This window comes from Protobothrops mucrosquamatus, unplaced genomic scaffold (assembly GCF_001527695.2).
Source record: "Protobothrops mucrosquamatus isolate PMUCROS unplaced genomic scaffold, P.Mucros_1.0 scaffold906, whole genome shotgun sequence".
Classification (NCBI taxonomy): Eukaryota; Metazoa; Chordata; class Lepidosauria; order Squamata; family Viperidae; genus Protobothrops; species Protobothrops mucrosquamatus.
This window is the reverse complement of record NW_015387158.1, coordinates 513,786-525,435: the sequence shown is the minus strand read 5'-3', so window position 1 is coordinate 525,435 and position 11,650 is coordinate 513,786. Positions and strand designations below refer to the sequence as shown.

Genomic DNA, 11,650 nt, shown 5'->3' with positions numbered 1-11,650 from the left:
TTCCCCCTTGGGGTCGCCAGCCGGCACTGCCTGGCCGACGGCACCCTGAGGAGACCCACTCTGTGAGAGCGTACAGGTCGGTGGGGGGTAATCTGTGGCAGGAGGCGGTCTCGAAGGTAACCAGGTCCGATGCCATGGAGCGCTTTAAAGATCATAATCAACACCTTGAAGCGCACCCGGAAGGCTACCGGCAGCCAATGCAGCTCGCGCAGAAGCGGCGTGACGTGGGAGTGACGAGTCCCTCCCAACACCGCCCCCTTCTTTCCCTCAGGCTTTCCCACAAAAGCCTCTCCTATTCTATCCCCTTCTCTCCCTCAGGCTTGCCTCACAGAAGCCTCCCTTATTATCCCCTTCTTTCCCTCAGGCTTTCCCACAAAAGCCTCTCCTATTCTACCCCCTTCTCTCCCTCAGGCTTGCCCCACTGACATCTCTCCTCTCCTCCCTATCGCCTTCTCTTCCCCCTCACTCCTACTTCCCGCCAAAAGCCCTCCTTTTGTATCCTCTCCTCCCCCATGTGTTCACTCACTGCCCGGCTGGCCTTTTCACGCAGCACTCATCAGCTGGAGCTGCGTGTGCTGATTCTGGGGTCCCCGCCAAGCCCCGGCATTCCCGCAGCTCCAGCTGATTCTTCCCCCGAAGACTGCCACCCCCAGGCCGCCGAAAGCCCCACTCACTGATCCCAGGGCCTCAGGAGAGCCCCAGCAACACCACAGCTCCAGCTGACTCTCCCCCAGACCTCTCTGGCGCTGCCGCTGCTTCAGCTCAGCCCCTCCTCGCTACATACTCAATCACTTCCTCCTATTAGTCTGCTTGCGGGGCCAGATTTAAACACATCAGGGGCTGAAGCTGGCCTGCGGGCCTTGAGTTTGACATCTGGATTAGAATCTCCACTGATAAAACTGTTGAGAAAATTCAAATGGGCAGAGAAAAATTACAGGGCTATGCCTTTTTATCAGAGCAGCCCATTCTGTGGCTAACTAACAGTTGGTGGCCGGCTCATTTGGGCATTATTACAGGGCTGAAAATTCACCCACTGTTATTCTAGATGATGCGCACGCATAGAGTTTCTTGATGATTGTTTATGTAGGATTTTAAACAGCCTTGCTGCAGAAGGGTGCGGCATCGGTGGCAAAACGGTATCCTTTGAGGAAATACTTTTATTATCACCCCTTTTTTTTTTCTTTCAAGGAAAGGCCGAGAAGCGCAGTGGAGCAATTATGCTTGGCAGAAACTACTCGCCCACGAATGACATTGGAGGAACAGATGGAAAGAATAAAAAGGCATCAACAGGCCTGTTTGCGTGAGAAAAAGAGAGGACTGAATATTATTGGCATTTCAGATCTGTCCCCTTCACAAAGTCCGGCCCTCGTCAGAGAAAACCCTTTTAAATTATTGCAGGTAATATATTCAGAGTCTTTCAGTGGAACACAGACAAAAACAGGGTTCTGTGGGTATTATAATCTCAAGGACTTAGGTTCTTTCCAAGTGCTACCATGGAGATAGAATTTGATCTGATCTTGGTGGATTTCAAGCAGCTGAGCAGTTGGAGGCCTTGTTTGTGCTTGGGTAGGGCCCCCAGCCAATCTCAGCTAAAATGAAAAAGAGCAGCAACAATCCAATTCTGTGTCACGGTTGGGAAGACAACGTGGACATGTCCATGAAGCCACCAAGACATTCTAGCCTCGAGGAGTTTTTAACCTTTATTTTCTTACAGTAAGAGGAAGTGTTGTTTGTGGAATTCTTGGTGCTTTCTGAGTCTGGTTATTTGCTTGTAGACATATCTAACTAGGTAATATCATCAGAGCATTGATGAAGTTTCCCAGCTGGGTAATGAAACATCTGCAAGCAAACAATCCAATTTAGAAAGTATCAAGAATCCCATAGTTCAGTGGTGGCGAACCTCTGAATTCAGAGCTCTCTCTGTGGGCACGCATGCTGTTGCCCTAGCCCCACCACCCCCCGTGGCCCCCTCCTCACTAGCAGTCCCCCAGAGGAGAGTCACCCAGGGCGCAGCCTGTGCGGAGCAGTGCAGCCAAGGACATGGCAGCCAGGCAGCGAGGACAAGACTCCACTCTCGCGCCCCATTGCGTGCAGATGATGCTGCAGGGCGCGGACAGAGGGCGTGGCCGCCATGACACTGCTGGGCCGCCTGGGCAATCTGCTGTGGTCGGCCGTGGAGGCAGTGGGTGGCCCTGCGGGCAGGAGAGGTGGGGGCAGGGCAGGGGCAAGGTGGTTTTTGGGCACTCGGTCTCTAAAAGGTTCTCCATCACTGCCATAGTTCGACCCTGAAAATGTTTATCTGACAGTGTTAAATAAAGTTAGTGGAGTTTTACTTCCAATTAATGACAAGGAAAACTCTAGTGTTGAGAAGAAGCAGAAAGTGTAACATGCATGACATTTCAACTTTCCAATCAGAAACTCCCAGCCAGGGAGGTTTATGAGTCTTGAAAGTTCAAAACATCTGCAAGCTATCGTTTTAGAGAAGGTTAATTTGGAGCAATCTTCCTCCTCCTGATTTACAGCTTTCTACTTCTTTGATTTCTGAAAGGCCAGGAGAATATTTTATAATGCAAGTTGTCAGAATGAAAATTAAGGGGCATCTAAATACTCTTTAAACCAGGTATTGAGAAAGGTTGTATTTGTTTCATGCACAGGCAGAGATAGTGTTGAACTCTCCCACGTTGTGGTTTTATATTTTTAATCGACATGAACTGAAGGAATGTCACATAGCATCCATGTTTCCCTTGGTTGTTTATTCAGTAACTACCATTTCTATTTTAACGGTGGTGTCATTTGTCTCATTAATTAAAAAAAAAACAAATCCCGAATTTATTTCTGCAGAGCCCAAGGAAAGAAAACTTTGTATGCAATCCCAAGGAAGTAGAATATGGCGTTAAAATGAGCGACGTGAGCCAAAGCCATCCGAATGATGTAGAAGACACACCTTGGTTGAAAGAAAATGATTGTGCCAGTGAACATAATCCTACTTTTATTACACAGGTACTGTTTCCTTCCACATGATGCTTAGACATGAATAAAGGTGTAACTTGTTAAGACTCTTGGTTATAATTTCGGTACTTTTTAATACATTTCTATTATTAGTGTGGTTTTTTTAATTTTAGTGGTTTTAGAAATACTCTGCGCATTTTTGTCTGTTCAAAATTATTAGAGGGCTGTTAGGAAAACAAATCATATAGTAACAGTAAGAGCCAGTTTGGTCTAATGGTTAAGGCATCAAGCTAGAAAGCAGCAGACCGTGAGTTCAAGTGCAGAGTTCCAGTATCTCAGGGGCTGCCACAAAGAAGAGGGAGTCAAGCTATTTTCCAAAGCGCCTGAAGGCAGGACAAGAAGCAACGGATGGAAACTCATCAAGGAGAGAAGCAACCTAGAACTAAGGAGAAACTTCCTGACAGTTAGAACAATTAACCAGTGGAACAATCTGCCTCCAGAAGCGGTGAACGCACCAACACTGGAAGTTTTTAAGAAGAGACTGGACAGCCATTTGTCTGAAATGGTATAGGGTTTCCTGCCTGAGCAGGGGGTTGGACTAGATGACCTCCAAAGTACCTTCCAACTTTATTATATTATTGTTGTTGTTGTTGTTGTTGTTGTTGTTGTTGTTGTTATTATTATTATTATTATTATTATTATTATTATTATTATTAGTCCCACTTTAGGCAAGAAAGCCAGCAAGGTAACTTTGGGCCAGTTTCTCCCTCTCAGCCCAAGACATCCCCCAGGCTTGTTGCTGTGGGCAAGTGTGCTGGATATGTTCACTACCTTGAGTTATTTATAGAAATAATAAAGACCGGATACAAATTAATTAACAAGGATGCACTGAAATACAAGAATGATGCTATTTTTAAATACCCTTCATATCATTTTTCCTTTTCTTACTCTGAATTCTCCAGCATTCGCTAGATTAAATAATTATAATTCTCATAAAAATTGCATTAATCTACGAGTTAGCAAATTCACTTTTTGCCAGATGGTTATAGTAACCTCATTATGGTTTTGAAACACAACGCTTTTCTAGCCATCCCATTTAGGACCATTAACACTTGCCCTTTCATGTTTATTTCACTGTTCCAGTTACCAAAAAATGAAGATCAGCTGTTCCCAGATGTTTCTGAGCCAGAGGAGAGAAATCCTGAACAAGCACCTGAGAAGCCAGAAGAACAGACAGGAGACAGTAATGCCAGGTAAAGCAAAGTGGATACTAGGTAGTTGTAGCCAATCCTGCAAATAATCTTAACATGGCTGCAGTCTTTGCATATGCAGAAATGACGGTGCATTTCCTGTATATACTGCCTCTGAAAAACTACTCATTCTGACTTGGCAGCCATCTCTGAAAACCTCAGTAGCATCTACCCTCAGATGTCAGAACAGAATGGGTCTTCTGCTTTGCTATGTTGAGTAGTTGCTTATGGGAAATCTGGATAGGGGTAGGGATAGATTCTTAGTCGTTTTCTAAGAAAAGGAGCACATTAAATTAAATGGGAAAATTCCATTGCCAATTAAAATGAATATTGGGTTAGGTCTATTCGGAATCATGGCCAAAAACTAATGGTAGAGATAGATTCTTGTTTTTCTCAGGAAAGGAGCAGTTACAGCTTTTCATTCAGACTAAATTCTGACGCACAGTAAATTATCTGGGGGAAAAAAACATTGACGGTTAAAATGAATCTATGGCAGGTGTGTCGAACTGCCGGCCCGCGGGCCGGATGCGTCATCCGGAAGCCACGCCCACCCCATTACCGGCAATGGCAAAACCATCCCGATATATTGTGCGACGTCATGTGACGTCGCAAGTTTGACATGTCTGATCTAGGGTTTCGCTTAGGTTAGGGTTAGGGCTAGGGTTAGATCTGTTTGAAATATTGGCCAAAAACTAATGGTAGGGATAGATTTTTAGTGGTTTTCTAAGGAAAGGAGTACAGTAAATTAAATGGGAAAATTCGATTGCCAATTAAAATGAATATAGGGTTAGGGTTAGGTTTGGTCTATTTGGAATCATGGCCAAAAATTAGATCATGGCCAAAAACAGATCCCAAGCAGACCGAAAATGCATTGCATGGGAGATTCGTTTTCAAAAGATCAGAAGGCCCTTGAGATGTCGAGATGGATTTTTTTTTAGTTTATTCTCAGTGACCATTGTACTTTTCCATGCTCTTTATGCTGTTTATGTTGGTACTGCCCAGAGTCGCATTGATGAGATGGGCGGCTATATAAATTAATTACATACATAATCATAAAAACATGCGGGTAGTCCTCAACTTATGACCATAACTGAGCCCAAAATTTATGGTTGTAAGTTGTGGTGGTTGTTTTTTGAGCGGGTTACCACATGACCATGCCTGATTTTATGATCTTTTGTTTGGCAGTTGTTAAATGAGCAACGCAGTTGTTAAGCAAACACAGTGATCATTAAACAAATCCATTTTATCCAGTGGCCATTTTTTTGCCAGAAACTGGAAGCAAACTCCAGAAATGGGCAAACACCAAAAATTGTCATGTGACCGCAAGATGTTGCATATGGCAATAAATGCAAGTTGGTGGCCAAGCACCCAAAATGCAATCCCATGGGGGTAGCAGGTGGCTGTTGGAACCATCTGGAGGGGAGTCCTTTGTAGCTTAGAACAGCTGTTAAGCGACAGGTTATTAAGCCAGGATTTCCTATACATACATACATACGTACCTTTCTCTCATTTTAGTATTTTCCATTTTGTTTCCCTCCCCCTTTTTTTTTTTACACTTAACACAAGAAATAGAAAGGCTTCATCTAAATTGGGAACCTGTTGATTCCATTCTGGACCACATGCCAAGGGAGGAGAGGGGGAAATGTAGATTTTCTAATCCGAAAATGTTTCGAAATGGTTTTTGTGCTATGTAGTGCTGAATGGAAGAGAGAAGCTGACCAGATAAGAAAATCTTGGAGAGGATTTGCTCTCCCATATGAACGTGCCCCCTCACCATCTGCCCTGCGTTAAAATTCCCTCCTGTAAAAATCAGGTTAATCTGTCCACAAATCCTCCCTCATTGGTCATATTAAAGTTGCAGAACATCTTTAAAAAAAAAAAAAAGTCCACGAAGTTTCTTACCATTTTGGCAACTTTAGTTCCTTTTTCTTGGTGGCTGCTTACTCTTTTGCAGAGGGACACTTGTGATCGATGTCATGATTTGGATGATGTCCTGCTTGTGTTTTGTTTGTTTGTTTGTTTTGATTGTTGCTCTGTTGGGGTCTTTAGCCTATTTCAGGGGTGAGGAACCTTGGCTCTTTTATGACTTGTGGACTTCAACTCCCAGAATTCCTGAACCAGCATGACTCAGCTTGGAAATCTCTCCCTTTTCCCCTCAACATGGCTGGCTCAGGAATTCTGGGAGTTGAAGTCCACAAGTCATAAAAGAGCCAAGGTTCCCCACCCCTGGCCTATTTGGCGGCTTGGAGGGGTGGAGCATCTTGACCAAGTTCATGGCTTTCTTGACATCAGGATGGCCTGGTTTAGGAACTGCCTTTTTCAGGGACATTTTTGAACTTCTCAGTCTGGCCTATAGAGGAGGTATTTCCTCATGGGATCCCATCCAACCAGCAACCAGGATCTAGTGTTTCCTCAACATAAATTATTTCCCCTTTCCTTCTGTTTGGATTATACTCAGGAGACAGGAGTGGGAGACGAGCCGCGCCAATTTCTTTGAACCCCTGAAACCTTTCTCCTGTAAAAAGGCAGAGTTCAAAGCCAAGGCGGAGTTCTTCGTTTGGGTCCCTCCCCGCCCCTCAGTCCTGTAAAGCATAAGCCGGTGCACTTCACAGTCCCCATTTTGTGTTGCAGACTTTATTGAAATGGTATATAGTATCGGTTAACCTAATTAAAGGTTAGAGGAAATTCTAAACCTTTAGTTCTTCCCCCCCCCCGCCCCGCTCCAGCAGCCCCAACAAGGAGGCCCCCGTCATCAACCACAAGCTTGAAAGCAGCTCAGAAGAGAGTGAAAAAAGTGGAATTCAAGAGCAACAGGAGGATACAGTTTCTTCTCCTTCGTTCGAGATGCCGGCACAGACTTCAAAGGGAAACTCCGCAGCAGCAGGTTGGGTTTCCTATCCATAGACTTGTCAAAAACATATCCAGGGGACTGCGTGTACTCCAGTTGCCCTTAGTCCCACCTAAGGAGGTCAGATGGGCGCAGGGCATTTTGTCGGCATGGCAAAGAAATCTAAAATGGTTCCGTTAAATCGTTTCCCAGATTCATATACTACAAGAAGTCTCCCCAGGGTTCTTTGTCGTTGTCTGCTATTGGTTCCTTTAATTCAGGGTTCTTCACTGCCTGGCTGAGGAATTCTGGGAGTTGAAGTCCACAAGTCATAAAAGGGCCAAGTTTGAAGAACCCTGCTTTAATTGGAGATGCCACAGACTTATCCAATTGACTACAGTGAGAGGACTCTACCACTTACCTCATATTTTCGGCACAGTTTTGCGTTGTTGGTGTTGTTTTTAATTTTGTCGTCTTGAGGTAAAGGATCATAGATTAAAGAACAACCAAGGAAAGCCCTAAGCTCCAGTCGGTAACAGTAAGCCAAAGTTTAGTAGCTCAGTGAGAAGCACTTCTGAACTGTCTGACACAAAGCCGTGGAAAACCTGTTCTGCATTACCAGATTCACTATTGCATTCCTGAAACAACCCCACTTCAGTGGAAAAGGACAATTAAGTCATAGCCAACCTGGGCAGCTTCTGGGCCGGTGAACTTCAGGGTTGAAAATTCTGGGAACTGGTCCCCATATCTGCTCGTGCCCAGAAAGGCTGCCAAACAGGTAGTTCTCAACTTATGACCATAATTGGAAGCAGAATTTTTCTTCCTAAGCAAGGCAGATTGTTAAGTGAATCGTACCCAACTTTATAACCTTTTTTATCACAATTGTTAAGTGAATCTTGAGTGGTGGTTAAGTGAATCCAACTTCCGCCCATTGACTTTGCTTATTGGAAGCTGGCTGGGAAGGTTGCAGATGGTGATCACGTGACCCCAGGATAGTGCAACAGTCTTAAAGCACATGCCAGTTGCCAAGCACCTGAATTTTGATCACGTGACTGCAGGGATGCTCCAATGGTTGCGAGGTCATAAGTGCGAGGACTGGTCGTAAGACACTTTTTTTCAGTGCCATTATGTACAGTTGCGCTACAAATGGTTATAAGTTGAGGATCACCTATAGGGGTTTCTTCCATCTAGGCCAGGGGTAGGCAACCTTGGCTCTTTTATGACTCATGGACTTCAACTCCCAGAATTCCTGAGCCAGCATGGCTCAGCTTAGAAACCTCTCCCTTTCCCCTCAGCATGGCTGGCTCAGGAATTCTGGGAGTTGAAGTCCACGAGTCATAAAAGAGCCAAGGTTGCCTACCCCTGGCCTAGGCTTTCTGGAAATAGTTTTCTTCCAAGTGAGTTCAGTTCTCTTTAAGTGACACCTAATTTGCCCTCATAATTTGGTAATATTCAGGACTGTTTGTCAACATTTGATTATAACAGTATTTGTCAAAGGAGATGCTTCTTCCCTCAGCCTGTTTTTGCCTTGACTAAGTATGGAAAAACCCCTCTCCTTTCCCTGATCTGTCTGGGTAATCAGAGATTTTAAAGATGTTTCATTCTGACCTGCCCTATTTCCAAAAAATAAAATTGCTGTTCCTCTTCCCCTTGATTCTTAGTTGTCAACAGAAACTTCTTTCTTTTTCAGCCCTGTTGGCTTCTGCTGAGACCATCCACGGCTGACTTCCCAAACACGCCCGTGGAAAGACAAGGATGCTGTACAGTCACTTTTATGAAATCTATGAAATTCATAGTTCCGATGCTTTTGTCCATAGAGCATCATTTTATCACATTGTGGAAAACATTTATTCCAAGAGAGCTTTAAATATCCCCACCGTACCCCGTCAACCAACTCAAGAGTTCTTCCTGCCGTCACCAGCTTCCTGCTATCGCTGCTCTGTATTCATTCCATCCACACAACCGAGAGTTTTCCTCTTCCTCTTCCTCCTCTGTGTGGCCTACAATCAGAACTGTCCCCTCCTGAAAGGGTTTGAATTTGGAAGGATTCGGTTACATTGGCTTCCTTTGGGGCCTCCCCTTACTGGTTTCTTTTGCTGTCAAACCTGAAACATGGTTTCTTCCCAAAGCTGATCATGTCTCATTTTCACTTTTTGATTAATCAATGCCACCACCCTCTATTTAAAATGTGCCATTTTTTTTGGAAAAAAAATCATTGCATAGTTAAGATGTGTCCTTTTTTTGTTGTTGTTGTTCTGTAAGTACATCCCAGTCAGATTGCAAAGTCAGTTACTGCCATTCTGCTATCCGCATACTCTCACGAACGCTAGTATTTACTCCTTTTTTTTTTTTGCCTTTTTTTACAAAAAGAAATGGAACTGGATGGACTGGGCTCTTCTTCCTCTGTTGAAATAGGGTGTATATATATCAAGAAGCAGGTATATTCAATTTCCAGTTAAGTCTGTGTACAAATGTAATTATGTTCATTGTGTATATATTATACAATGAGCACAACTAATGTAAGTATAAGAAACCCCTTATTATTGTTCAAAGGCAAATGTTCATATTTCATTTCTTTTATATCATGTTATAAATAAATGTTGATGTTCTTAAACTGTGGTGTGGATGTTATGCATCTAGCAGTGAGAATCTTAATCGGAATTATTGGTTGACTCCTTTTGTTTTAATCCGGCCATAATCTCATTATTCCTGGCCAGTTTACAAAAAAAACAACAACAAAAAAACAACAACTACAGAATTAAAAAATACACAATCCGAGTAGCAAAATTAAAATCAAAATAGGATAAAAATATAAGAACAAGAAGGGGTGCAAAGGATGTTCCTGAAAGGGTCTATTCCAATATCCACAAGCAGGATGAAATCCTAAAGACCCCCCCCCTCCAAATTCTGATCACATGGTTGTGTTATTTTATTTCATTTTTATTAGAACTTTTATTCGTTAATCTGTTAAATTATCTCTTTAATGAGGACAGAGATGTAGTGCTTGGTTCCTCTCATTTCTTGAGAGATAAATATTTCTGAAACAGAAATATTTAAATTAAGCAATTGAATATGATTGAAGGATTTCAAGGCAAAAGAATAATTAATCCCAAGGAAAAATAAGGAAACTATAAAAGAGTCATAAATATTAAATTTCAAACTGTTTTTAAAGGAGCAGCCATTCATCCCTTACTATTCATACGTGGGTAAGAAAACTGTGAGGCTTTTCAAGCATTTGTATGATCTGAACAGCTGACCATCTATGATATTCAAATTAAGAAATTCCTAGCTGGGTTCAGAAATTGTTTTCCATTGTGTCATTCACCTGATTCACTTTAGGTAGGAATCCCTGCTTCTTTTCTTGATCTCAATATCTTGTGTATTGTGCAATTAATTAAGAAAATAAGAGTCCTGATGGACGAGGCCAAAGTCAAGTATAATTTCATTTAATCCCACCTTAGAGGAGAGAGCATAGTATGAGAGTTAAGACGGCAAACAGGATCAGGGACATCTTGGTTTAATCCACCCCTCAACTATAAAATCTGTAATGTGATTTTAGGTCAGTCACTCCCTGTGTTTACAGCATTTGCATATGATATGGATAATAAGGTTCTGGTTGACAAAGGAACTACATAAGGATAAGAAGCAGTTCATAAAGCATTGTAAAAATGGGCCTTTGCAAGCGAAGAAAGATTCTCTGAGGAATTCAGAAGGAGGAGCAAATGCATGTGGCTAACACAGGGCTCTTCAAACTTGGCAACTTTAAGACTTGTGGACTTCAACTCCCAGAATTCCTCAGCTAGCCAGGGCTAGCTTAGGAATTCTGGGAGTTGAAGTCCACAAGTCTTAAAAATTGCCAAGTTTGAAGACCGCTGGGCTAACATTTAGAGCAACAGAGATCCTATCCAGAGTTGGAATCAGCTCTTAATTCCAACCACTGGTTCTACCGGTGAGGATTGTTGAGAATTTCATTTGAAAACATCGGGGGGGGGGGACTGATAAAGAAGTCGCTCTTTTGGACTGCTTTTGTGGGGGTTAAATGAAAAGGTCCTAGGTTTGGGTTATAAATCTTAACAAATAAATTGCAATTAGCCACCACAATTGCCCTGTCCTCCATGTAAGCAAAAATGTTGCAAGGCCTACATAATCAAACTGGTATGCTGTTTAATGAAATATGGAACAGTAAACAACTTCGTAAGATTGTTCTACAACTGGAAGATGCTTAGCTGCTTATTATGTAAGCTTCACCTACGTGCCTTCAAGCAATCCTGCCAATCAACTTTTGGTGTAATGAGTAAGATGCTGACCTAGAAGCCAGGAGACTGAATTCTAGTGCTGCCTTGAAAAAATGGCTGGGTGACTTTGAGCCAGTCACTCTCAGCTCAGCTGATCTCCCAGGATTATTGTTGTGGGGAAAATAGGAGAAGAAAGGAGTGTTAAGTATGCTGCCTTGAGTTCTATATGGAAAAAGTTGGGATATTTTTATTTTTATTTTTTAAAAGGTAGAACAATACTGTTCCATTATTAGGCACGCTGGCTGAGGAGTTCTGGGAGTTGAAGTCCACAAGTCATAAAAGGGCCAAGTTTGAAGACCCCTGTCTTAAATCTAACAAACAAAATGGAG

At 42.8% G+C, this 11,650-nt stretch overlaps 1 protein-coding gene across 1 annotated transcript in view; it reads left to right on the top strand.

Moving 5' to 3' along the window:
* Positions 1 to 9,614, top strand: part of PLEKHA5 (pleckstrin homology domain containing A5) — a 103,171-nt gene extending 93,557 nt beyond the window's left edge. The window contains exons 22-26 of the mRNA XM_029284757.1: positions 1,189 to 1,398; positions 2,842 to 3,000; positions 4,093 to 4,202; positions 6,926 to 7,083; positions 8,717 to 9,614. Coding sequence (XP_029140590.1) covers positions 1,189 to 1,398; positions 2,842 to 3,000; positions 4,093 to 4,202; positions 6,926 to 7,083; positions 8,717 to 8,751 — 672 coding nt within the window. The 3' untranslated portion in view covers positions 8,752 to 9,614. The remainder of the gene's footprint in view (positions 1 to 1,188; positions 1,399 to 2,841; positions 3,001 to 4,092; positions 4,203 to 6,925; positions 7,084 to 8,716) is intronic.
* The last annotated feature ends 2,036 nt before the right edge of the window (positions 9,615 to 11,650 follow it).